A 27,969-nucleotide genomic window follows, 5' to 3' on the forward strand; every position below is an offset into this window, starting at 1 on the left:
ACAAAGACCACAAATATGGGCACTCTGCTTTTAGCCATTCACCAGCCATTTTTCCCCACATCTGCTCATCCCTTAATTTTTTCTTTTTTTCTTTTTCTTTTTTTTTTTAAAGATCTTTTATAGTCCCTCCCTTGCTCCAGGGCAGATAGCAGCAAGCGTGTGTGTATGTGCGTGATGCGTAGACTGCCCTGGTTTGCGAGGTGTGTACAGATTTGCCATTCTTTTGTCTACTTGTAAGTGATTGTAACATTTGATTTGGAACACTCTGCGGTGTATATTTAAACAGCCTTGTGTATATTTCCTATGATCTCTTTATGCGAGCACACTTGTAACCATAATGTGTATAGTTAACAGATGCTGTGTGTGCTTTCTGCCTGGGCAACTATTTTTTGTAACTCCAGTTGTAGATTGTCTCTAAACGATGTGTGATCTTTATTTTGAAACAAAACATGGATAAAAAGCTCAAAATTTAAAAAAAGCTTCCTGACTCAAATTTTTTCCCCTCACTTCATTTATGCTCAAGATGATTGATTTAATACAGGTAGAATCATAATTTATCAGAATGTGGAATTTAAATAACTGAAGTTCTAATGTGCACCTTTTATTGTGTAGAAGGGAACTTCATTGTGTGATTATCTAGTATTTATCTATTTATTTGAGGATTGTGATCACATGCGTTTCATTAAGCTTGTTAAAAAACAGTGTGGGACTTTAAAATTTTTCCTCCCATTCCTACTGTCAACATCTTGTAAACAGCTGCAAACAAACCAATGTAACCATTTTAAATTGTCTTCATGCATCAGTAGATCACAGCATGTATAATGATTTTACTAGAATACGTTACAATCAAACCTCACCAGCACTGCAAACATATTGTCTACAAAGTGTCTACATGGTTCTTGTGGTTACATTCACAGCTACTTTAATGGCATTGTTTTCTGGACTTTGGCCAGGTTTACTGAATAAAGATTAGGCCAAAACATTAACATGTAATGATGCTTAAGCATTGTTGAAGTTTGAGAAGGGTGAGGGAGCTGGGCAGTTGCAATGCATACCTCACCAAATGCCCACACAGCTTATCCTAGTCTCTGTAGAGAGGTATCGCCAATAGAATAGTACCTTAAAAATTAACCTATTTGCTCCATGGCTAATGCCAGGTGAAAGCTAGGTGGGTACAGTGCCCCCATGTTTTGATCTGTGGAGGGGTGTGGTGGTAATGATCAAACACCCTGACATCACAAATGTTCTAGTCTTTGAGTGTGATCAGATCTACATATCGATGCTCTAAAATCTAACATTCTAATTTAATTATACTGTCTAACAGAACAGTAGATGGCTACTCTAAACAAAAACAGGATAAAATATTTTTTGCAGTTTATTAAATCTTAAAAGTAACCTGTAACAAGATACTAAAACCAAACCCAAACAATCATGTGCACTTAATGTATTATTCATGTATTTATAAAGAATGGGATTGCACCATCACTACAGTCAAGTCAGTCATATTCTGAAAGCCACATACACCCAAGTGCTGAGGTGATGGAAGTCAGTAAACTATAAAGTTAATGATTAGTTACAAATACACTTTTCAGGCTACAGTGGGTAGATTTGGGGAATATTTATATCGAGTGAAATATTTTTGCACAAATATGGACAAAATTGTAATTTCTGTTAAACATTTGCTCAGTTACCAGTCATTAATATTTAATTCCTCATCCTGCTGTTGCCCTTAATATACTAGTGTTTGGTTAGTAACTGTGAGTCTAAACACACACTCCTCTTATACTGAGGAGTAAAAGCAGATGCATTACATCTTTTTAAAGTTGATGGTGAAAAAACTACCTTACAACAACCTTTATTTAACATTGCTTAAGGGCTTTGGTTAATGTTGGACAAATTCTGACTGATTCAACCTTATTTAAAGGTTTTAAATGGTTGAGACTCTGAATCTGCACTTAAAATGCTTTTAGGTGAAATGAGTTTTACACATATAATATCAATAAAACGAATCCTTATTATTTAATGTCCCTTTCTACACTGCAAGACCACAGCACTATAAGCTGTAATAGAATACAAACAGGATATACATATTTAATGTAAAGTTTAAAATAATCCATACATATCCATAATCCATACAACTGATTCAACGTCCTTTTGTTATCCTGGGAGTCCTGCTCTTTTTAAAAATAATTTTATTTATTTATTTTTTTATCCCATTTCCTCCCAATTTACATGCCCAATTACCCAACCCACTCATTAGGAGTCCCCCCCCATCACTAGTGATGCCCCAACACCAGGAGGGTGAAGATTAGCACATGTCTCCCTGATACATGGAAAGTCAGCCACCGCCTCTTTTCGAACTGCTGTTAATGCAGAATTACCGAGTAGCATCAAAGTGCGCTCGGAGGAAGGCACAGCAACTCGGTTCTGATACATCAGCTCACAGGTGCCTCATGCTAAATAACATCACCCTTTGGAGTGATGAGGGGAAAGAGCACCATCTTCCCACACAGAGAGAGCAAGGCCAATTGTGCTCTCTCAGGGCTCCGGTAACTGATGGCAAGCTACATGTATAGGATTCAAACCGGTGATCTCCTGACCACTCAGTGCCCCTGGGAGTCCAGCTCTAATACACATTATACTGATGTGTGCTGGATGTTCAAAAGGTTCACAGGTTTTTGAGCTGCTGACTTTTCTATTTCACAGCAGTAACAATACCTTTACTGAAGGGTTTACTGTGGGTTCAGGTTCAGCCCCCTCCCCCCACTCCCTCCACTTCTGTTATAAATTCCTCTCAGCTCAGCTCTATCCTCCATCCTCCTATAGTGTCTGGATTAGCTCAGCACTCCGTGATGGATCAAATCACAATCCTGTCAGTCACACACACACACACACACACTCCAGCATGTCTGAAAACCTTGTCTGTGTCTCGGTCATCATCACAGACGGGATAAACTCACACACACACACATTAGGTTTTAGTGGGTGTGTAGCATAGTATAAAATGCTGCTGTGTCTACAATCAGTCAAAAACTGAGCTTAAAGCAGATTTCCTTAAGAGGTTTTACTTTTAAATCGAAAGCAATAGAATTCTTAGTACGAACACTAGTAAGAATAGTAGTGAGGAGGGGAAAACATACACTATATTAGCAAAAAGTATCTGCCCACCTTCAGTGTGCTTTACTCAGACATCCGAACAAGTTCAGGGAGGTACCCCCAGACCTGGACTTGGACCTATATACTGTATATTGGACTTTATATACTGTATATATAGTCACATTAACTCACCCCAACATGTCTTTTGCAATCATTTAGTCCCGTGTGGGCAATGCTAAAATCACTATTACGAAGCGGACTTGTACAGCGGGCAGGACTTTCATTGTTTTTTACTTTTACCAGACATGGATATACTTTAGAGTAGTCAGAGGTGAAATGAACTGAACGCTTACCGTCCAGGAAAGGGAAAAAAACACTGCCCGCCCACACTTAAAACTGATTGGCTGACTCACAGGCTCTTTGCAGGGAATAGACCAATCAAATGTGAATACACCAAAAACAATAATGAAAAAATGTGTTTATTACTTTATTTATTTAGGTATTTGTTGACTTTAATGTAATTGATCATTTTTATTAACTGCATTATTTGTTGTTGTATGATTTTTTGCATATTGTCTTTTCATTTAAATGAATTGCTTTATTTTTTTTAGATTGTAATTAAACCTAACAAATGTATACATTTCCCCATGAACCTGATTATGTAAATAGAATCTGATGAACTGTATAAAAAAAGAGGGAAAACATTGCTGTACTTCTCTGTGACTAAATCATGTTATGATGTGAGAGAAGCAGACACACAACATGCTGGAGTGAAATAAGCTCGTAAATCATTCAACAGTACAGTGAATACAGACAGTTACATCACACACTTTCCAGGGTACTGTCAACGAAACTGGGGAATTATTCTAATTCTGACATCACATTTTCTTTTAATAATTAATTATTAAAGTCATCACTCACTATTTTATTTGTGAGGGAAAATAGCTGTTTTTACTCAAATACCACTAAATACATTTAAACCACACATTCTATTTTTATTCAAAGAGACAATCTGATCAACCAATACATCATTATGGATCGTATGGAGTGTATTACAGCTCAGTGTAATGCATAATAACACACAAGCAATATGTAAAGTCAAATACAGAAGTGAACTCATTTTACTGATACTGATTTACTGTTGTTGTCTTCACATATTCCACCATAGAACATAGGGTCATCCATGCTGGGGGGGGGCTGCCTGGTACTGAGAGGTTCAGGGGTCTTGCTTTAAAGCCCTCAAACCCACAACCCTGAGAGCAAACACCCAGCACTCTGACCACTGAGCCAAATACAACCCTGTAGGACTGAGCCACAACTATCACTACCTGCTGAAATATAAGAGCCCTTTAAAGTACCTACCAAAAAAATCACGTAAAAATCACAATCATATTTACATAAAATAAAAAGGTTTATTCATGGTCTGCCCCCAGTACCCCATTTTTGAAAATATGTCACTAAAGTGATGAGTGAGATAAGACTTCTTTTGAAAAAACTAAATTGTGATATGGTAGTCCACAGTGCCATGTCTCGCAAAAATTATGATGATATGTCCTCTAGACAATGACTGACAATGTCTTCCGGTAAAGGGTGCTGATAAGAAGTGCCCGGTTAAGTGCTTAAGTGCCCAACCACAAGATTAAATGTAATGCGGTGCCCTTTCGCCGTCCTCAAACTGGAATAAACTGTATTTAATGGTACAGTGCAAAGTAAATTGTAAGTTTTAGAAAACCCATTCCCATTTTTAAACTTACATTTATTTTAGACATTGCTTCAGTGCCCAGGGAGCAATGAGCTCAAGGGCCTTGATCAAAGACTCAACACCACAGCCACAACCTTGTTGATGACCCAGTGCTCTAACCACTAAGCCACCCCGAGTCATTGTCAGAAGTAGGATGTGGGGCAGAAGTTGTTCATCAGTTAGAGTACCAGGCCATCGACAACAAGATTGTAAGTTTGATACCTTCCATATAACATATCTGACTAGTGTGCAGAAACGCATGCAATTAACCTGGAAACTTCAATGCATTATGTTTTTTTTAAAGCAAATAAATCATGTTACCTTTAGCACATTTGGCTCCAATTTCTTCCTGTAATCTATACCTGGTGATGTGTTTTAAGTTTTATTTTACAATAAACGTAATTTACTTAAACTATAAACATAATTACACTTTCTCAGACTAGCATTATTAATTTATTTACATTTAAATAGTAAATAAACTATTAAAAGCTTAAATCAAAAGAAGGACAAGTGTGATAGGTTAAAATACTGATGTAATGCAAATTACACTTTTCTTAACTTTCTAGACATCAGGTCTGTTGAAATGCTGTTACTTAGGGACTTCATTAGTTAAAATGATAGAGTGCTGTAATGAACTTTAGAGTAGATTTTGAATGGTCTGGGACATATATACAGCTGTGGAAAAAATTAAGAGACCACTTAAAAATTACGAGTTTCTTTGATTTTACCAAATTGAAAACCTCTGGAATATAATCAAGAGGAAGATGGATGATCACAAGCCAACAAACCAAGCTGAACTGCTTGAATGTTTGCACCAGGAGTGACATAAAGATATCCAAAAGCAGTGTGTAAGACTGGTGGAGGAGAACATGCCAAGATGCATGAAAATTGTAATTAAAAACCACGGTTATTTTACCAAATTTTATGTTTAAGTTTATGTATTCTTAAAACTTCATAAATCTGAACTTGTTTTCTTTGCATTATTTGAGGTCTAAAAGCTCTGTGTCTTTTTTGTTATTTCAGCCATTTCTCATTACCTGCAAATAAATGCTCTAAATTACAATATTTTAATTTGGAATTTGAGAGAAATGTTGTCTGTAGTTTATAAAATAAAACAACAATGATTATTTTACTCAAACATATACCTATAAATAGCAAAATAAGAGAAACTGATTCAGAAACTGAAGTGGTCTCTTTTTCTCCAGAGTTGTATGTCATCATGGGTTCTTTTGAACTAGAAATCAGGTCAGAACTAGTTATATGGATCAAAAAACAAAATTAAATTGTTTTAAGGATTCAAGGAGATTTTATTGTCATTAGCATCACATGTGGTACATGAGGTGGAACGAAATTGTGATCTCACAATCCAGTTCACACCCAATAGCTGTTATTAAAATAGATATATAGATAAAATAAGATAAAATAAAAGAATACAATAAAAATATAATATACAAAATAGATAAAGATAAATACCCCCCCCCCCCCAAAAAAAATATATATATATATATTGAAATGGTTGTAATTAAGCTGTAGAAGCAAATAATACTCTTATAAATGAAGCTAGTTTTATCAGCAGCACTAACTCAGCACTACTACATTATGTGAATAAGGTCAGACGAATGAGCACACATTCACACACTGTCCTGTGATGCTGCCAGGATGTTAAGTATATTTTTCTTAGGAACTTCAAAGTTAAAGTGAAGGCCAGGATAAAGAACTTTACATAGATTTTAGGGACACAATGGGTTCTCTTTTTGTTTTTTGTTTTTTACTGTGTAATTTTTTGAACACCACTAATCTAAACAGAAGCAACTGAATGTTAGATGCTGATGGTGATGAGTCTGCAGCAGGGGGCGCGCTCTTACACAGGAGGAAAATCCGCCCAAAGCCCAGAGAGAGAGAGAGAGAGAGAGAGAGAGAGAGAGAGAGAGAGAGAGAGAGAGAGAGAGACTCGCTAATTGTGAGCGTGAGAGGGACCCGAGCTGAGGAAAAGTGTGTGAAGAGGAGAGGCAGAGAGAGAGAGGCCGCTCGCGCTGCTCCGTGTGTCTCTCCGCTCCGTGTTCCGCGGGATTAAGCTCCTCCGCGCGCTCGGGGGACAGACGGATGTACCGGCGGTCGCTCGCGCTCAGCCCGGATCCCGACCACTGAGGAGGAGCAGAGGGTCTCGGGAGGTCTTCTCCGTCCTGCTCTGTGTTCCGCTCGCGGGGGAAGGAAGGAGACGCGGGGGCGCGTGTCTGCTGCAGGCGTCCGGAGCGCCATGAAGCTCCCGTGCTGGACGGCTCTCGCGCTGCTGCTGCTCGCGCACACCGTGGCGGTAAGCGGAGCACACGCTCGCTCGCACGCTCTATTGTTAGTGTGATGGGGGACCTCGTGGGTGCGTGTGCGTGTCTGCATGCGTGTGTGTATGTGTGAATGTGAAGGCACGGGCATTTGGAAAGGGGTGCGCGCGCCTGTGCGCGTCTATATCTTATGTGTATATATGTGTATGTGTATAAGGGCATTGTTCATTAGGTGTGTATGTATACGTGCATGGCTGATGCTCACGGTGCGCGCGGCGGTAAATCTCGGGGCGACCCACATTTGTCTGCGGGCCGCAGACGGCGCGTGCGAGGAGGCTGCGTGTCGCAGGCAGCTCTCGTGAGATCGAGACCCCCGTATATCTGTGCACGAGCGTTTGGAGTGGTGGGGGGCTGTTCCCGTTAACGTTTTATTAATCGGTGTGTGTGCATGGATGGATGTGTGTGTGTGTGTGTATCGATGGATGAGTGGGTGGGTGGGTGTGTGCGTGGGCATTGTAGGTCAGGGACACACACTCGGCCTATGCCCCCCTCTCAGGGGGTCCTGTGTGTCTGTGTTGATGCGTAGTAGCCCCTCGCTGTGTGTGTGTGTGAGTGTGCATGTTTGTGTGTTCAGAGAGGCTATAATTAACGCATCCCCCCTGATTACGCTTTTTGATAGAATTTGGACATGAGGGGTGCGGTAACGAGAGCACAGGGGGGGCTATAAGGGCAGATGAGGGTGGGTGGGTGGAGTAGGGGGCAGACTGGGGTGGGGTTGGGGCAGCTCGGGCTGTATGTAGAGACTGGCTGGTGTTAGGGGTGGATAGAAGCGCCTGCAGGGGAGCGCCACAGCGGTGACGTCATTTTGGAGTCTCATCAGGCCTTGAGAGAGAGAGAGAGGGATGAGAGAGAGGAGATATGATTAGAGATGAGACAGTAGGAGCAGAGCAGCATATTATTGATCTCACAGCTGTTTATGAGAGGTGAGGAGATGCATGCTGCAGGGATAAGAGTAAACCCATTTGTGATGCATTAATGAAGAGCCAGTGCTGATTGGTTAAATCTTAAAGGAATACCCCAGAGTTTTCTAATCCAGACTCGATCTGCTGCATCTGTAACTCGCAGTCCATTCGGTTCTGTCATAGGAGTGATTATTATAACAGCAGTGTGCAGCTGCCTACCAGCCACAGGGGGCCTGACCCTCACTGTCTCCCAGGCAAGGGATTCCGTCCCCCGCCTTTCTCTCACTCTCTCTCTCTCTCTCTCTCTCTCTCTCTCTCTCTCTCTCTCTCTCTCTCTCTCTCTCTCTCTCTCTCTCTCTCTCACAAACATTGAGGGCAGGTCTCGCATCTATCAGCAAGCTTTTCAGATTACTTTCATTTAAACCATAGTAAATATTTAATATACTGTATTTTATTAAGTTAAATTTCACAGCCGTGTGACTGATGCTCCGTCCCATATAGGGTTGCAACAGATGACTATTTTGATAGTTGAATTGAAGTAGCCAGTCTTTTAGGTTAGCAGATTTTTAATTTTGGCTTTCAGTTGGTTAATGTGTTTGCTATCTAACAGTCAAGACAAAAAAGCACTGTTTTAATGAACCTTACTTCTAATATAACAGAACTCTATAATTTGTCAGTCAAATCTCGACAATGGGGATAAAAGTGGAAAAAGAAAAGTTGCAGCAATAATATTTAGCAACCCTTAATCAGTTTCCCATGTTTTAACATGGTGTGTTAGCCCTTTTCCACCAACATGGAACAGGCTCTGTTTCCGGTTCACACACCTAATTGTGAAACTTTTGTGAGTATTTTCACCAACAAAAATAGGTTCTGGAACCTGAGAAGTTTGTTTCCAGCTGGAATCAAAGATTAGTAGGTTCTTCAGCTCAAACCGAGAGCTGTTGTTTGTGCTGTTTGTGTCCTCCTGTATTTTTTTGTTCATATTTATGACTTTTATTCTGACACGGTGTTTGTTTATTTGTATTTGCCATGGTCTTTTGTCTGTTTGCTGGTAATGACTTGTATATTGATACAGTCAGTTTGTTTGTATAAGTGAGTTCTGTCTTTAAAAGGTCCATTTGTAATGTGTCAGTTGTTTGGAGAAATTGCCTTTTTTGTGCTCTGTTTTGTTTTTCTTTTATTCCATTTCAAAATAAACGTTAATAGTGAAGTCTGAGGTTAACTTCTGCTAGATTTCTGTTGTCTAGTGCCAACATTTCATTTAAAGTTTACCTCAAGGTGATTGGCGTGTGACTATGGGGAGTGCAAATGTCTCACAGGAGCTGAAAGATCTGCCTGCTTTTAGAAGATCAGCAAGGGTGTTTTAAAACATTTAAATTATTTAAATGTAGGATACATTAGGAAAATTTAAGACATAACAGCTTTTTGTTTTTGCGAGCCCTACATAATAATATGACTTAGTGAATAGTGTTGTGTGTTCACTGTGTACATTTTACTGCTTATTACATTACACGTTGTACCGACTATCCTGCGGGACTGTTTAACACTAGGTGGAACAGACTGTAACTTATACGACTGTTCAAAACAAATGATAAGAAACCAGACCTCATGTATTTTGAAGTTTTGTTTTTTTATTTACACCCTCATTAGAAGGACACTTATTAGTGTAGTTTAGTGTGTATATATAGTGTGTAGTTCAGAATTGTGTATGGAAAATCTGGGACAGAATATTAGATAAGCTAATAAGACATGTTAAGAAATGGCTTCAGTGGCTGATTATAGGTTTACTGAGCCATTCGTGGACGTAATAAATACCACGTGAAAATTTAAACCGAATTCAGTTCTGAATGGCTGGAGTTATTCCTGGTTATGAATGTATTCATTGAGGTTAACGGGATATCTACAGATGGTTCTGTGACGTGTGCAGAAGATCTCTAATCTGTGGGGTTTGTGTGCTGTGTGTGACTGCAGCTGAATGTGTGACTCCGACTGTGAACATGAGCATGTGACACATTTATCTTGATCACAATTATATAAGGAACAGTGTTGAATTAATACAATACATGGACATAGTATTGGGGCATCAGCTCATTTTTGAAGAGTAATAAAAATCTCTTTTATTTATCCTCCACCTTTTGTTAGTAACAGTCTCTACTGTACATGGAGGAATTTCTGCTAGATATTTGGAAAATTGTTGTGAAGATTTGCTTGCATTCAGTGAAAAGAGCATTAGAGAGATCAGGGTGTTGGATGATCACCATCATATCACATCCCCAATTCCTCCACAACGCCTCAGTTCATCCCAAAATAAATTCATGCATTATAACATCATCATTCCACAGAACACATTTGCACGTCTCTACCGTTTAATGCTGGGGGATTTCATACACCTCTGTCTTATGCCTGGCATTAGACAGGTTGCCAGTATTTATCTGCTTTGGAGAGTCCTATTCTATTGGCAGCATGTCTATTTAAAGACTAACCGTCTGTGTGTGCATTCGAACATCTGTGTCAGAAATGGGAGTAACTCAAATTAGCCTGCAATATTTTTTTGGGAGGAGGGTAGTTATAATACTGCATTTTAACTGACCCCAACAATTGGCCAATTGGAGACTGTGTGTTATCCTGGTTAGCTCTCACTGTGCATTAGATGCACTGACATGCCAAAACTAGAATCCATGTTCCATGACTTTGGCCATGTCCCTTAAAGTTACATAATGCAGCACTGACCAGCAGAATATGCATGTAGGGTCTCCTTCATTGAAAGCAGATGTGATTTTTGATATTTGAGTTCACATAGATAATTCTAGCCAGAATTCACCAGTCACAATCATTACCAACTACTCTGCTGTCCACTTTGGGTGGTAATGCCTTCTGTGGTGTATTAATGGTACACATGTGAATTAAGGAATGTTAAATACCCTCACTGGTCTGCCACCCACTACAAGGCCTTACTCAGACTCTGATAATTTACACTGTCTTGCCATGTGCACTCTGATCACTCAGTTCAGCCTCACTCACAAGATAACACCTCAGGATACCTGAGGTAAGACTTCATGATTAATTTTCATACTGTTATACCGTGACTTTCATGTTTTTGCCCCACCGTCCCACCACTCATTAATCTTATGCTACAGATAGGTCAGATAAAAGTCAAGGTGAAATATGTTGAATTATTCTTTTTAATAAACCTTTTGAATCAAAGCTCATAAGTCTTGTTTCTCCAGGTCTGTGAACTTATACACACAGGTATACATCTCTCTCTCTCTCTCTCTCTCTCTCTCTCTCTCTCTCTCTCTCTCTCTCTCCACACATATTCATTTACACCCACTTTTGCCATTTCAGGAAACTTAAAAGGCCGCTGTTGCATTTTACGCTGTCCAGAGTGCACAGAGTGATTTTAGAGAGAGAAGTCAGATGTGAAGTTGTTCTGTGATGTCACATCCTATCTGTATTTCTTTGCCAAAAATGAAGTTTAATAAAGATCTAGAACAAAACAGGGTCCAACTTCCTCTCTGATGTGTGTGTGTGCTAAGGATCATGTTGGTCAGTACTGAAGCAGTGTTTTGTGCTGCAGACGACAAAGATAACCACACAGAGAGAGGAGGAGGAGAAGAAAGAGAAAATGAGAGAGAGAGAGGAATGTGTGAAACAGTTGGGCGCAGGAAATTTCTCCCTTTGGCTTTCTCACTTTGTACACACACACACACACACACACACACACACAGAACAACTCCAGTACATCAAAAGATGAGCTGCACTGAATCAAAATTATATGGTGATTTGAACATACATAAATACTTAAAGTGTATACATATGCTCTTTTCCCGAGCAATTAATTTGGCCCTACTGTATACTAAGTGGTTTTATTAAAATGACTATTTATATTTTATGTGAAGGAACCTAAAGCTACTCTTCTGAATCTAATCTTATACATACAGTCGCTACCTTGCTCACGTGTTCATGACAAGTCTTTACTCACCTCCACCACTCATCTCCCTTCTTTTAGCTCTGTTATGTCTCTCCTTACAAGCTCCTTTTACCAAAGAAAGAGACTGCACAAACACGAGACCTCAAGTTCTCTAAGTTCTCTTCCTTCTCTTTAGTCTTCTCTTGAATCATCATATCACTGATGGCATGTGCTGAAGTAGCAAATACTGCCTGAATCCTCCTTGTACTCTGAAAACAGCATCAAATCTTTATGGCATGGATTCACATTATGTTTGAACTATTCTTTTGAGATTCTGCTCAGTCTTGGCCTGATTGCATCACACAATCCCTGCAGATCTATGGTAACTGGGAAGAACATTTACGTTGTTCACTAAAATGTGGTCATAAAATTCATAATTCATGCATTGCACTGCTGCCATGTGATTGGCTGATTAGAGAGTATAATGAATGAATAAGTGTATAGGTCTTTTTAATATATTGCTACTTTGCATAGCATTTTATTAAGTGTTATATATTAATTAATAATGTACATTCAATATACTGAATACTTTGTATTGTCCAGTGTCACTTGATAATTCTAATTTCTTCTTTATTATCTGATTGTAGGATACACACATAGATATTTTAAAATTGTAGACTGATGCCAATAGTTTAATTATGTTTTTCATGTAAGTAATCATACATGCAAATGTGTCAGAGCACAAAAATTTTATAAAATGCCACCAACAGGATTATGTAAACATTTTGCATAGTTGTGGTAGAGCACAATAAATTAATCAAGCAATTACCTGTGAATAATAATATGTACAGCATAGTAGAATTATAAGCCAGTTCTTCTTATATTTTTATACAACTGGTTACTTGCAGATTCTCTTCTCGAGAGCAGTTTACACTTTTCTTGTGTTACTTATATGTAAATTAGTTAATTAGTCTAGCATGCAAAGGCTCTACTGACTGCACTAAGCCAAAACGTTCTACCCAACATATGATATCAAAGGTGTCAGGACACTTTGCTGTATTAATATCTATGGTGTTAAAGGCATAAAAAAGGCTGTGTTCCAGGGTTCGTCTACTAGCATTTTACTTTGCTAAGAAATGTAAGAGCATGGTTAGGGTGGTTAGGGCAGTGGGCTGCTGATCACAGGGTTGTGGGTTCAATACCTGTGTACTCCACTGTTGAGCCATTTGCATGGCTATATCTGCTCCATGGCTGCTGTAGAATTTTAAATCATGGTCATATTCTTCAGTTGAAGTAACTATCTACTAGATTTCTAGCTTTTTACTTAGATTTTACGTTTACATTTACAGCATTTAACTGACACTCTTATCCAGAGTGACTTACGAGGTTATTCCTATTACAGAGTTTGGCCAATGTAGTGTTAGGAGTCTTGCTCAAGGACTCTTATTGGTGTAGCAAAGCTTAGTTACCCAGACCTGAAATTGAACCGCAATCTTCCACATGATAACTCACTGGCAGGGGGTGGTGTTATCCACTGCACCACACCAACTATTTTGAAGCATTGCTGTCAGAATTTGATTGCATTCAGCAGCAAAAGCATTAGCAAGATAGTATGTTGGATGCTCGCCACCCCACTTTATCCCCAACTCATTCTGAAAGCATTGGGTGAAGCACCAGAGAACACAGTTCCACTGCTCCACAGTTCCTTGCATGGCATTAGGCATGCTGCCAATAGGTTCATGTTCATACGCTCCTGAATCCCGTTCTATTGGCAATACCTCTCTTCTACAAGGACTAGAGCAGCTGTGTTTATCTGTGCATTTGCACGTCTGTGTCAGCAATGGGTGTAACCTAAAGCTCTGGAAAAAATTGAGAGACCACTTCAGTTTCTGAAGCAGTTTCTCTGATTTTGGTATTTATAAGTATATGTTTGAGTAAAACGAACATTGGGGTTTTATTCTATAAACTACGGACAACATTTCTCCCAAATTCCAAAAAGAAATATTGTCATTCAGAGCATTTATTTGCAGAAAATGAGAAATGGCTGAAATAACAAAAAAGATAAAGAGCTTTCAGACATCAAATAATGCAAAGAGAACAAGTTCATATTCATAGAGTTCAGAAATCAATATTTGGTGGAATAACCCTGGTTTTAATCACAGTTTTTTGCATCTTGGTATGTTCACCTCCGCTAGTTTTACACCTTCTTTTGGATAACCTTATGCCATTTCTGGTGTGAAAATTCAAACAGTTCAGCTTGGTTTGAGGTTTTCAATTTGATAAAATCAAAGAAACTCATCATTTTTTAAGTTTCTTTCTCTCTTATTTTTTTCTATAGCTGTATTGTAGCTGAACTATTTTAACCCATGTATTTACCACTTACTAACAACTCTTTAAATTAAAAAGCTGCCTGTTTGGAAGGTTAACTGGTTCAGTTAAGTGTCAGGGTCGGTTAAGTGTCTCCACAGCCAGGTTGTCTGAGTAATCTAACTGAGCTGCCTCACCCTCACCTCCCCCTGACCTCCACCTATCCACCACGCCCCTCCCCAGAGACAGCACCACAGGTGATGGATGCCGGCGGGTGAAATCTGGGTCACGGCACCAATATGGATAACCGTTTATCTCCCCACTTCTTCCTTACCTCTACGCAAATGAAAGGTTTGATTTAGTGTCTGCGGCGGCGGCGCACACGCGTGTCGATCGAGTGGCTAATTGTGATTGAGCGTGAATGTAAATGTGTGTAGCTGTGAGGAGATCTGCTTGTTTACTGGGGCGCAGTAAATACACCGTGTCCAACACACCAGCAGCTGTATTTACATACAAAATGAAAAGAAGGCAGAAGGGAGATGGGGGAGAGGGATGCAGGGAGGCAGCAAGATAAGGGGAGAGCGGGAGCGAGGGATGGGATTGGATGGAGGAGTGCAGGGCCGCATGCTCTTTCCCAGGAGACCGCCTGCCTTATACCTGCTCCACAGAGTCGCCATGACAACCACAGAGCAAAGTACAGTCACAGCTTTATCGCAGCCCCTCTCGCTCGCTTTTTCTCTCTCTCATTCTATAAATCCCTCTTTTCCCCTCTCTATTTCTCTCCTTTCTTTCAACCAGCCTCTGTTCCCTTCTCTCTCTCTATTCCATTCTCATTCTCTCTCTCTCTTTCTATAAACCCCTTTTCCCTTCTCTGTCTCAATCACTCTCTATCATTCAAAAAATCCCTCTCTCGCTCTATCTCATTCTCTCTCTTTCCCTCTCATTTCATAAATCCCTCTTTCCCATCTCCCCCTTTTCTCTCTCTCTCTCTCTCTCTCTCTTTCTCTCTCTCTTTCTCGCTTGCTAATTAAGATGCTGCTCCTCCAGTCTGGTGGGGGAGGGGAAAACCTGTACCTGAGAGACAGACTATGGGAGGGAGGAGAGGAGAGGTGGAGGAGAGGGTGATGTAAATGATAGTTTGTGTCCCTGCTGCGTGTGTGTGTGTGTGTCTAGATCCGTAAGGCTGCACAGATAACCCTCAGCTGTGTTTCCGGTGTGTGGACAGTTCTGCAGATGGTACTTCATGACACTGCCTCAGGTTTTTGTAAAAAAGAAAAAAGAAAAAAAGAACTGCAGTGTGACGGGGTTGAATTTTCGTTTTGTTTAGTTTTTCTTTCCTAAAACGATGGTCACAAACTGTGTGCCCCACATTTCAGCGCGTTTGTGTCTGTGCTGGACTATAATAAGCCTCTAAATTAAAGAGCGTTGGTGGGACGGGCTGCAGAACCACAATGAATGTAAAATGTTCCATACAGCTGCTCTATAAATATGAATACAGCTACTGTAGCCAGTAGGACAGGGAGAGAGAGGTGGGGGGAGGCTGTGCTGTGTCTGTGTGTGTGTTTGTGTGTGTGTGTGTGTGTGTGTAGTCTCTTCTCTGTGCTCTCTCTCTCTCGTTCTCTCTCTCTCTCTCTCGCCTCCCTCTCTGTTTGTTTGTTCTGCGGATATTCTCAGGGCCTCTGGCTGAGAGTGGGTGGGGCAAGTGACGCTTTTCCTTACAGATAGAGGACCCACTCGGATAATTGGGTTAACGAGAGGTTAGGGGCGTGGCCGTGGACCGCGGGGGGATGTGGAATGTCGTTAAAGTATCGGTAGCAGGGTGGGGCAGAGGGACCATTTGGGAAACACTTAAGACAACAACAGGAACAGCCCCAGAGGAAGAGCCGTAATAATTCTGGACAAACAGGAGAGTAATTCCGGCGGAATGTTGCAGATGGTCCACGTGTCCGTTTCGGAAGCTGCAGTGCTGATGGCGTAGAAAATAACCAATGCCCACGCATCATCTCGCCCAAGTCATCACACCACCGTCTTATTAGGCTAAGCTTAGGCAGAAGTTTCATTGTGACAGATAGACCTCATAACGCTGGTGTCTTAGTATTCACAACTCATTTCTTCCAAACCTGCAGGGCTATATGCATGTGAAAGAGTGTAAGAGAGGAAAAAAGAGACTGATCGAAGTTTCTGAGCGCGCATGTGTGAGTGTGAGAGTGTGTGTATGAATCGCAAAGTGTGTGTGCTCTCTCTTTCTGAAGGTCTGAGAAGACGTCCTGGGGAGAGAATTGTGAATTATTTAACGCTCAATCCCCATGGAGGCAAGAACAAAATGGAGACCATACTGTAGAACACACAGACACACTTAGACACAGGCACACACACTCACACACACACACACACAGACTTAAACACACAGTAATTCCACTCAGTATATATCAGTAGTGAGTGGGATTAAGAGAGTTGCTAGGAAATGCATTTATTCAAATTAGCAGAGGCCTATTTGAACAGGCCAGGGCTGCCAGGGCCTATGGTGCATTGCGAATATGGGCCAGGAACTGAAATGACATACAGAGTCCAGACACTTTATTAAAACTATCAAAACCTCTGTGCTTCTACACTCACTGTCCTTTTGTAATCAGTGGAGCTTATTAAATGGACAGTGAGTGTAGAAACTAAGAGCTTGTTTTAATGAAGCGGCTGGTCGATGTATTACATCAATATTATTCCTCTAAATGGCAACGCGGTTGACCATGCACATTATTTTCTGTTGGTATTGTAGCGGTGTATCCATTCAAAATCCATTCTGTCACTCCATTAGGTCAACATCATGTAGAATTAAAGGTGCCATAGAATGCATTTGTTGAGTATTTCAAGATGTTCTTTGATGCGTAACCCACGTATATGTTATGTTATGCTACATTTGTTAGGGTATAAATGCTTAGATAAGGCTTTAATAGCCTATTCAGCTTGTTATTTTGTCTTAGGATTAAATTATTATACATAAACATGCTGATTTTCTTTATACATAGAGGTTTTGAGATAAAATATGATAAGCTATGCCTTATATTAGCCTTTTGTGCACTTCCCTTTGTGGTTTAGGTCACCATGATGGCCCACAGCCACTTAGCATAGCTTAGTCTAGGCTAGCCTAGCTTAGCACATCTTTTAGGACTGGAACAACTACAAACATGTTTTAACTAGCCTTAGTGTATAGTGTTACTGTTCTCTCTGGGTCCCTTTTAGTACAATGTGTAGCTTGCTGGCTAAAGAGAGATTGTACCTGCTAGGCTCTTATCTCTTCTCTGATTGGTCTAGCATTAGATTTTAGCTGCTCCCTAGACTGTCAACACTCCTTTGGCCTTCTGCCATCGATCGCAGTACCTCTACAACATCAAGGCTGTCTGGCTCGCTCTCCCTGTCAAACACAGCAACCTATCTTATGCGTTTCATTGGTGACCCTAACCTGCAATTTATGACTCACTTTTTTGGTTTTACTTCCATATTCTAGTAGAGTAACCGATGTGTTTGGCCTCTAGACAGCAACTCGACTGGTTTTGTGTAAGTTTTGGTGGCATAAATGAAATGGGTGAAGACTGTTATGTAACAGTTCTGGGTTTTTGGAATTGGCCCATTTTGCAGCTCCATTTCACAGCTCTTACGCAGGTTTTGCTTTTCAGTGAAGAGACAGCAGTGTTTGAGGTTCACAGTTTGTCACTTCTATGTACCAAAATCTTATTATTCAGCTAATCCAAGATAAATACAGTATGACACGCTAGAGCTCCTTTAAGGAGGAGAAAACACTTGTTCTTGTCTGCTCGGCTGCTCTCTTATGTAAGGAGCCCGCATTTTCCGCTCGTTGGGATTGAACGCCGATCCACAGCTTGTTTTGAGGGTTTATGAATACTCGGTCAAGGGACCCACAAACAAGAGATGAAACAAAATGTGCTTTACTCTCAAAATGCAAATGCACACACGCCAACCACACACGCCCCAAAACACCGTGGATTGTTTTTTCAATGAGCGGCTGTCTGCCTCGTCAGACTGCTGGATTTCTCACCAGAACATCCACGTCCGCACTTTTCTCTGTCGCCTCTCTCTCTCTCTCTCATACATAAACACAAGGTCTAAACCTTCAGTATAATCTCAGTTGCAACTTTATCGCCCCATGGGATCTCTGAGGGGTTCTGTTTTTTTTTGTAATTATTCAAAGCTCAAATTCCTGTGAGGGTGAGAGATGTGAGAGCTTTGTGCACATTGAAGTGCAAATTGATATGGCATCTTTACAACTCAGTGGAAGCCCTGCCCAAAACACCCTGCCACAATGCTAGATAAGCTCAATCAGTGGTTTCTATGTGTAAACCTATTAAATATAAAAATATACACAACACAGGCTCTTTAGCTGAATTATGCACAACACCTACATTGGAAAAGCCCTACATGCTCACATAATGTGTAATTTACTACAGTTTACATCACAGTTTACGTCACTTATATAAGAACCAGTTGTGGGAGAACTACTTAGACTTCTGCCATCTGTAATTTAAACTCAAGCAGCTTGCAGCTAGTATAATACTGTTTGTTGGTTTTTAGAGACTGTAAATATATATAATATGAACATTGAGACCATTTTGTTCTTTTTTGATTTATTTGTTTAAACTGTTCTTCATCTGAGGCAGAACAAGTGGGACATAGATAATTATTAGAAAAATATTTTTTCGTTTTTTCTAAAAGCAACACAACGTCACAATGTATACATACTGGATCGGAAACATGCAAACAGCACAGCTAATACTGTACACTGACATGCCAAAAGTCGTGAAATAGCAGTATGTACATTGATAAATGAAGTGATCATGAAATCTCAGGGATGTTTAAGACAACTCAAACTTGTATATGTGGTGAGGTGTTATCTTGTGTCTGGGGACAGACACTTGCCCATTTTGTGCACGTTTAATTGTTCTCAATCCACAGTATTATGTGTGTATTTGGAATATAATACCGAAGGCATTACCACTCACAGTGGACAGCTCAGTGGGTGGTAATGATTGTGACAAGCAGGGCATGTGTAGAATAATCGCTGAAAAAAGGAAAGCAACTACACACAGCTCAGTAAACTTAGCTTTAAAAGGGCATGGCAGAATAAATGGGACATGATACTAGTTCTAGTGTATTTTGTTAAATTTATCTTAGCAAGTTGCACCCTGACCAACAACAAGCTTCTTGTAAATTTTTAATTGAATATTTACCACTTGTTTTGCTGAATTTGCAGATTTCATGTTTAATTGTTGATATTCTTTTAAGCACAGTCCACATATTTTCAATATGGTTGAGGTCAGGACTTGAAGGCCATTCCAAAAGCCTAATGTTAGCCTGCCTTATCCATCCCACAACCACCTTTGATGTGTGTTTGGAGTGATTATCCTGTTGGAACACCCAATTATGTTTCAGACGTCTAGCTGATGGTTTGAGGTTATGCTGAAGAATCCTGAGGTTGTCCTTCTTTATCATTATTCCATCCACTTTATGGAGAGTGTTCCACACCTTTATTCCTACAAACAGTCTTTGTCCAGTCTGACCATAAAACTTTTCTCCAGAAGGTCTCTTGGTTTCTTGGTCCAGGTGTTGGACCTTAAACTTTAGTCGGGCGTAAAGTGAAGTGTCAGGTTTAGAGCAGGGGTTTCTGTCTTGGATGACAGATCTCCTGTCCGTGGCAATGTACAACTAGCTAGACTGTCGACAGTAGAGCTGGTGTTTCAGAAGGCAGGTCTGTGCCACGATTATTCTTGGTTGCTGCTAAATAGGCCGGTCACAGTGCCCATTTTGCGGATATATTGTTCTTTAAATAATTGTGATAAGTGATATTTTATTCCACTGACTTAATTATTGTCACAGACCAATTCCTGACCATCCAAACACATTTCCTCTCAGCTGGGTTGAAATATTGGTCTTTTTCCAGACCATGGCAGAGTGGCTACACATCCCAATAACTTATAGTATTGTATTATTGGAATTTCTCCAAGAGTCATTCCTGGCGTATGCACCTGCCTTGTTCCTTGTGCTTCCTGTTATAATGTGTGTTGGTCAATCCGGTAAGTGCTGTCAAACAAATCTTATTAATGTGGGCACAGAGAAGCTTCTACCAGCTGTAGTCATCATGATCACTAACGGGAAGTTTTGGCCTTGACAAGTTAAAAGACATTATGGAACTTTTATAACTTCTGAATTAATAATGTATGTATGTATGTATGCATGCTTTGATGCTGTATGTAAGATAAGATTGCCTTTTTCCCTTTCCCTTTTAGCAGCAAAGCAAAATAGATAAATAAGAATACCAGAAAATGCAGAAATGTGCCAAATATAAAGTAGCTAACTAAAATAGAAAAACCTTAAACAGATGTAGACCTGTTTTGGAATTAGATAACCCCCTCCAAAAACATAAATCTGCCAGCTGCCCCTTGACCAACAACAAGCTTCTGGAAAATTTCTGACTAAATATTTAACCACTTTTCTTTGCTGAATTTGTAGAATTTATGTACAGTTTGTCCATAGAGTGTATGTCCGCATATTTTCAAAATGGTTGAGGTCAGAACTTGAAAGGCTGTTCCATCAAACTGCTGATTTGATCTATTAAAGATACATTCTGCATCTTATTCTACCTCAGAGAAAAAAAAAAGTTCACAGAACTCTTTAAAAGCCCAATATTGCCATGATATTAATGTCCATGATGAGTGTCTGCTCACCTCCCACCACCACTGTAAACAAACAAGACAGGATACAAAGAAGAAGCTGTGGAGAGCAGCTGCTTTAATGTTTGCTTTGATGATGACACAGGTAATAGGGTGGTTCTGTGTTGCTGTCAGAGATGTTGTGCTTTTATTATTGTTCACACTATGCAGTCGTAACCGCTGGAGGTGGTTTAAATGACTTTATCACCTGACCTCCTATATTGTCCCAGAAATAATTGCTATAATGCAGCTCTTATGGTACGGATATATGAATAATATAATAGCATAATAATCCAAAGTCACCATTTGAAATAAACTTTTAATAATTAAGAATATCCAGGCTTTGGAATCAGCACATTGGTTCATTCATGTTAATGGGATTCTTTTTGCCAGGAGGACACTATTGGAGTCAGTTAAAATGATTAAGTCCATATACAGCTCTGGAAAAAAATTAGAGACCACTTTAAAATGATGAGTTTCTTTGATTTTACCAAATTCAAACCTCTGGAATATAATCAAGAGGAAGATGGATGATCACAAACCATCAAACCAAGCTGAACTGCTTGTATTCTTGCTCCAGGAGTGGCATAAAGTTTTCCAAAAGACTGATGGAGGAGAACATGCCAAGATGCATGAAAACTGTGATTAAAAAACAGGGTTATTCCACCTAATATTGTTTTGAACTCCTAAAACTTTATGAATATGAACTAGTGTTCTTTGCACTATTTGAGGCCTGAAAGCTTTGCATCTTTTTTGTTATTTCAGCCATTTCTCATTTCTACAAATAAGTGCTCTAAATTACAGTATTGTAAATTGGAATTTGGGAGAAATGTTGTCCGTAGTTTATGGAATAAATCAACAATGTTCATTTTACTCAAAAATTAAGAGGTCTCTTAATTTTGTCCATATGTTGAATGATGAATCAACAACATAATCATCATTACATGCCTAAGAGTACTTGACCTTTTTAAAGTGAGCTAAAACCAAGTATAATAATGATATACGCTAAATAAAGAAACTGTGATGAAATTGTATGACTCATTCTATTTTATTACTGGCACTGGTGTTCATTTGGACAGGCTGAACAGTGGAGACTTTTCTGTATTTTAGGGCTTTGGAGAGGAACAACAAGACTTCTATATATCAATATCAATTAAAGCTCTTTCCTGATAGATCTCTTCCTGTGAAACAACACTTGTGAATCCCAGCATAAAGAATGAGAGATCTGGGAAGATCTTTAAGCCACTTCCGGTCTTTGAACACTGAACAATGTGTAACAGGCTTCCTCCTTTGATAAGATGTGTGTTGCTTTGTTCAGTATTGTATTGAGCACAAATGTGTGTTGAATAAACAGTACATGTTTGCTGAACGTACTGAAGTATTCATCTTTAGAAAGAAGCTGCCTCATGAAATCCCCTTTCCTATTTTAAACAGAAATGTTGTTGGAACTGCAGAAGAAAGAGACAGAAGACAGGAGTGGTTTACGCCCATAAAACGTGTATCTTCCAAAACAAAGCTGACCTGAAATAGCTGGTTTGGTTGTCCTGGCTGGAATGCGATGAATGCTGGAACCGTTCTGCATTTTCCACAGGATAAAAAGAGACAGGAGAGAACAGGAGATGGGACGAGAACAAAAAGGGTTGATACCTGCATTCAGTACCACTCTAAGCTCTATGTCAGAACTGGCAGATTTAGCTTTAAAATGGGTTAGCTGGAGAAGTTCTTAATGGGTGTTGGTGGGAATGGTGGCAATAAAAGCACTGCTGAGAGATATATAGACTTAAAAAAGCCCCATCGCAGCTCTCTTCACACTACAACAACTGTTGCCTTCTGTGACAAATGTGAAATGGGTTTTCCACACTTGAAGCTTCTCTTCACACTTCGTACTTCACAGGAGCTGGATCTGACAATACACTCAGTTTAGAAGTGACAAATAGCAGATATCAGGGCTTCCATTGCTGTGACAAATGTGTCATATTCTCAAATAATATTGTAATATTAGAACAAACAGCGTTTCTGACAAATTTGAAACAGTTTATTTATTTTTTTTGCACTATTACTGTTTATTATAAGTACACTGTTCAAATGTTTGTGGATAGGATACCCCTTCTAATGAATGTAATACTCAGCTAATATTAGTTGCACCCATTGCTGACAGAGATGTGCACATGCACACAATCACATCATCATGTCTAGTCTGTTTAGAGAAGCTTTGCTGTGGACCTAAATATATGTGGACCTAGTGGCAGTGTGCCTTATGCCAGGGGTGGATTAGAGGGGTGGCATTGAGCTGGGGAGCAGTGGAACTGTGTTCTTAGGAATGATGGGATCCATCCAATACTTTTCTAGTAAAAATCTAGTAGAAATCCTCCTCTTGACAATAGAGACAGTTACTCCAACAAAAGCAGAATAAACTATTTTTTAAACCTTGATTTCTTTTTTACTTCTGGGCAAAGGCGACAAAGGATATTGTGGTTTAAATATGATTTGTCCCAATTATAGTTTAAGATGTGACACATGACATGACCATCTTTGCTGTTCACACAATGCAGCTGCTTTAGGAATAATGATAATAATAATCATTCATATCCTCTACGATGCCCATTTATCGTTTCCACGAGACACGTTGTCATGTTTTTGCACTGTAGTTTTGATTCCTGTAGAACAAACATAGTATGAAGACAGCCATGGTCTTGAATACTGCCTAACTGTTAAGAGAGGGGTGACCAATATATAGTTTTATCTGTTTATCTAGATCAGGGGTGTCCAAACTATGGCCCCCTACGGTCCTTTTTTGAAGTGGCCCGTGAGGTATTTTAGAAATAGAATGAAAGTTGTCCCGCTGTTAAGCAGGTTTTTATAATGTGAGATTCAAAGTTTGAACGCTAGTTGTCAGAAACGGGCCAAAGAGTCTAAAAGCGAAGAGAGTGCGCATTTTTAATGCAGAAAAACGGGCCAAAGAGTCTAAAAGCGGAGAGAGTGCGCATTTCTAGCGCAAAAAAAACGGGCCAAAGAGTCTAAAAGCGGAGAAAGTGCGCATTTCTAGCACAAAAAACGGGCCAAAGAGTCTAAAAGCGGAGAGAGTGCGTATTTCTAGTGCAAAAAAACGGGCCAAAGAGTCTAAAAGCAGAGAGAGTGCGTATTTCTAGTGCAAAAAATGGGCCAAAGAGTCTAAAAGCGGAGAAAGTGTGCATTTCCACTGCAAAAAAACGGGCCAAAGAGTCTAAAAGCGGAGAGAGTGCACAATTCTAGCGCAGAAAAACGGGCCAAAGAGTCTAAAAGCGGAGAGAGTGCGCATTTCTAGCGCAGAAAAACGGTCCAAAGAGGTTAAAAGCAGTGAGTGCGCATTTCTAGTGCATAAAAACGGGCCAAAGAGTCTAATAGCGGAGAGAGTGCGCATTTCTAGTGCAAAAACGGGCCAAAGAGTCTAAAAGCGGAGAAAGTGCGCATTTCTAGTGCAAAATACGGGCCAAAGAGTCTAAAAGCGGAGAGAGTGCACATTTCTAGTGCAGAAAAACGGGCCAAAGAGTCTAAAAGCGGAGAAAGTGCGCATTTCTAGCACAAAAAATGGGCCAAAGAGTCTAAAAGCGGAGAGAGTGCGCATTTCTAGTGCAAAAAACGGGCCAGAGTCTAAAAGCGAAGAGAGTGCGCATTTTTAATGCAGAAAAACGGGCCAAAGAGTCTAAAAGCGGAGAGAGTGCGTATTTCTAGCGCAAAAAAACGGGCCAAAGAGTCTAAAAGCGGAGAAAGTGCGCATTTCTAGCACAAAAAACGGGCCAAAGAGTCTAAAAGCGGAGAGAGTGCGCATTTCTAGTGCAAAAAACGGGCCAAAGAGTCTAAAAGCGGAGAGAGTGCGTATTTCTAGTGCAAAAAACGGGCCAAAGAGTCTAAAAGCGGAGAGAGTGCACAATTCTAGCGCAGAAAAACGGGCCAAAGAGTTTAAAAGCGGTGAGTGCGCATTTCTAGTGCAAAAAAACGGGCCAAAGAGTCTAATAGCGGAGAGAGTGCGCATTTCTAGCGCAAAAAACGGGCCAAAGAGTGCAAAAGTGGAGAGAGTGCGCATTTCTAGTGCAAAAACGGGCCAAAGAGTCTAAAAGCGGAGAGAGTGCACATTTCTAGTGCAGAAAAACGGGCCAAAGAGTCTAAAAGGGGCGAGAGTGTTCAGTTGTTTCGCAGAAAAAGGGCAAATGAGTCTAAAAGTTGCCGTAATTAAGGAGTTTAATATTAAGAGACATCATGAGAGTCTTTGGCCTGTGACTTCAAATATATTTCTCCTTCTGGGCCCCAACAAAAAAAAGTTTAAACACCCCTGATCTAGATGTTTTTAAGGCTTATTGAGTTGTTGCGCCCAGTGACTACAGAAAGTCACTTTTGGATGTTTTTTTTAAATGTTTCTCAAAAATAAAGCCACCATATGTCCAGTGCCCCTGCTGCAGTAGAATATGTAGCTCGGCCCATTCCTGTAGGTTTCAGTGACAAACATCCCATTTTCCCAGCTCTTTTAGACTGAGACACTTGTACAAATCTGATCGAAATAACACTTCAAACCACCTTCAAATGTGGTTTGGGTGTCCGGACTATCAAAAGTCTATTTGGATACAATCTAGAGCAAGCTAGATGAGTTAATATTTGCACTTTGACTTTAGAAACATGCTTACTGGACAGGCTGGGTATCCAGTGGAAAATCCATTTTTCTTCTGCAATGTAAGCTGGTCACAAAGGAGGTCTGAGGCACACATGATCTAGGGAAAGATGTATGTAAGGTCTACTAAATAATTAGGTACTGTAAGTCAGGCTTCACCTCTGCTTTACACTGTGCAACATGGCAACTTTAACAATTTGGGCTTCATTTCTGTAGGACAGAAGAAAATGGAATCATGGCATCCATGTTGTCTACAGTGCGTAGTTTTGATTAATATTCTCATAATGAATCCCTCTTTATTCCTAAATGAACCTTATTCCCAGCGCAGCCTTTCTGGACACTATTAATATCAGCGAAGCTCAGCTGTGAGCTCGATGGTTTGCCCGAGTGCTCCCATAATTCATTATCTCTTTCTGCTGTTCAGTAAAATTTGGTAGATTGCTCATTTGCCGCATTGATGCCAGGCTCTCGTTATGACTTTGGACGGATTTATTCAGAGCAGATCATATTTATACAAATGGAGGAGGAGAAGAGGAGTTAAAGCATGCCCTGGAGAGCATCACTGCACACTTGGTTGAATAACAGATGTAGGTTATCTGAATGCTTGGGAGTAAAAAATGAAATGACATAATTATCACTGCTGTGGCTTTTGGCTGTTTTCTGCTCGAAGAGAACCAAATGCTCCTCTGGAGTTGAGGGATTTCCGTGGCACGTAACGGAGGCCGCGTTCTGAAATGTCTTGATTTATACGAAGGAGCCTTTACCGTAATGCTGTGAAATGTGTTATATATGACATCATTTTGGCAGGAGCATTAGGTACAGGTAAATCAAATTGATGTTTACACAATAAGCAAAGACAAAGATGTCCTAATGTTGTCCAAGAGAAGGCAGACGCTGTGCTCACACAGTCGTGGGAAATGGAATATGAATGAGCAGATGTGCTTCTGTCAAGTGTACAGCTCTGCCAAGAGTGGGTCCTAATTGTGAGACGGAGAGAGTCGGCGTACACAGATACACTTCGAATTCTGAAAGATTAACTGTTCATCAACTTCATAATCCTCCGTGTATCGGGATCTCACTGACAGTGGAGTCTGTGGTCCATAGTCTCCGGTGAGGGACAGCTCTGATTTGGCAGCTGAAGGCATTACTCCAGGAACTGTTCATCGATCTGTGCGATAGCCATTACAGAGCTGAGATAAACTCTGCTTTTGAAAGCTGAAAATGATTAACAATAAAATGGATTTCTGCGCTGCACAGAGTCCTGGCTGAATCTAATTTGCTAGGCATGACTGGGGGTTGCCTGTGCGCCTTTCTTTTCTTTTTCTTCCCCTCTCCGACCCTGTCTGTCCTTCTTCAGTCAAGCTTTCATAATTGTGATGAGATGCTGAACGCTTTCGCGCGTCCGCAGTGGTGTGAGGGGGTGAAAGACACTTGGAGGATGTTAAAATCTCCCGCTGGGCTGAAGATCCGTCGATTATCTTCTGCCATATCACAAGGCTTTGTCAGGGAGCCTCGGGTGTAATCAGTGATGGGACTTGAAAAGACGTTACAGTAATGGAACAAGAGCTCTAGCTGTCACTCAGGAATCAGATCCTAGACGCCTAGTGCTACAGCCCATAGCCCCAGAGCGGCTCAGACATGACGGAGAATTCCAGTACTGAGGAGCAATAGAATGCATTTATTGAATATTTAAATAGTTATTTAACATCTAAATAGAAGATATATGTCCTATACTGTATGTTCAAATGTATGTGGACACCCATACTTCTAATGATTCCATCCAGCTAATTTAAGTTGCGTCTCTTTTTTTTTTGCATCTTTTTGACGCAGATGTGCAAATGCACACACAGCTTACCTGCTTTAGTTTCAAGCTGCACGATATTGGACACTGATTATATCACTGATATTGCAATGCGTTTTCTTTTTACGATATATACAGGGGTTGGACAAATGAAACTGAAACACCTGGTTTTAGACCACAATAATTTATTGTCCCGACGGACAGTTCTGGTGGAAACAGGAGAGTTGAGGTGCACATTGAATTCTGCCATGATTTGGGCAGCCGTGGTTTTATGTTTTTTGGATACAATCCGTGTTAACACCCGAACATCCCTTTCAGACAGCTTCCTCTTGCATCCACAGTTAATCCCATTGGATGTGGTTCGTCCTTCTTGGTGGTATGCTGACATTGCCCTGGATACCGTGGCTCTTGATACATCATAAAGACTTGCTGTCTTGGTGACAGATGCGTCAGCAAGGCGTGCACCAACAATTTGTCCTCTTTTGAACTCTGGTATGTCGCACATAATGATG

General features: G+C 40.3%; 2 protein-coding genes across 3 annotated transcripts in view; one reads left to right on the forward strand and one right to left on the reverse strand.

Annotated features, from left to right (window-relative positions):
- rad21b (RAD21 cohesin complex component b) overlaps positions 1–27,969 on the reverse strand; it is a 634,821-nt gene that overhangs the window by 36,233 nt on the left and 570,619 nt on the right. The gene's annotated exons all lie outside the window — the stretch shown is intronic.
- sdc3 (syndecan 3) overlaps positions 6,786–27,969 on the forward strand; it is a 58,989-nt gene continuing 37,805 nt past the window's right edge. Inside the window, exon 1 of one of the 2 annotated variants that reach the window (XM_049475942.1) lies at positions 6,786–7,151. In XM_049475942.1, coding sequence (XP_049331899.1) covers positions 7,095–7,151 — 57 coding nt within the window. In that variant the 5' untranslated portion in view covers positions 6,786–7,094. The remainder of the gene's footprint in view (positions 7,152–27,969) is intronic. The other variant, XM_049475943.1, reaches the window with a different exon arrangement.

The sequence above is a fragment of the Astyanax mexicanus genome, chromosome 3, assembly GCF_023375975.1.
Source record: "Astyanax mexicanus isolate ESR-SI-001 chromosome 3, AstMex3_surface, whole genome shotgun sequence".
NCBI classification, from domain to species: Eukaryota; Metazoa; Chordata; class Actinopteri; order Characiformes; family Acestrorhamphidae; genus Astyanax; species Astyanax mexicanus.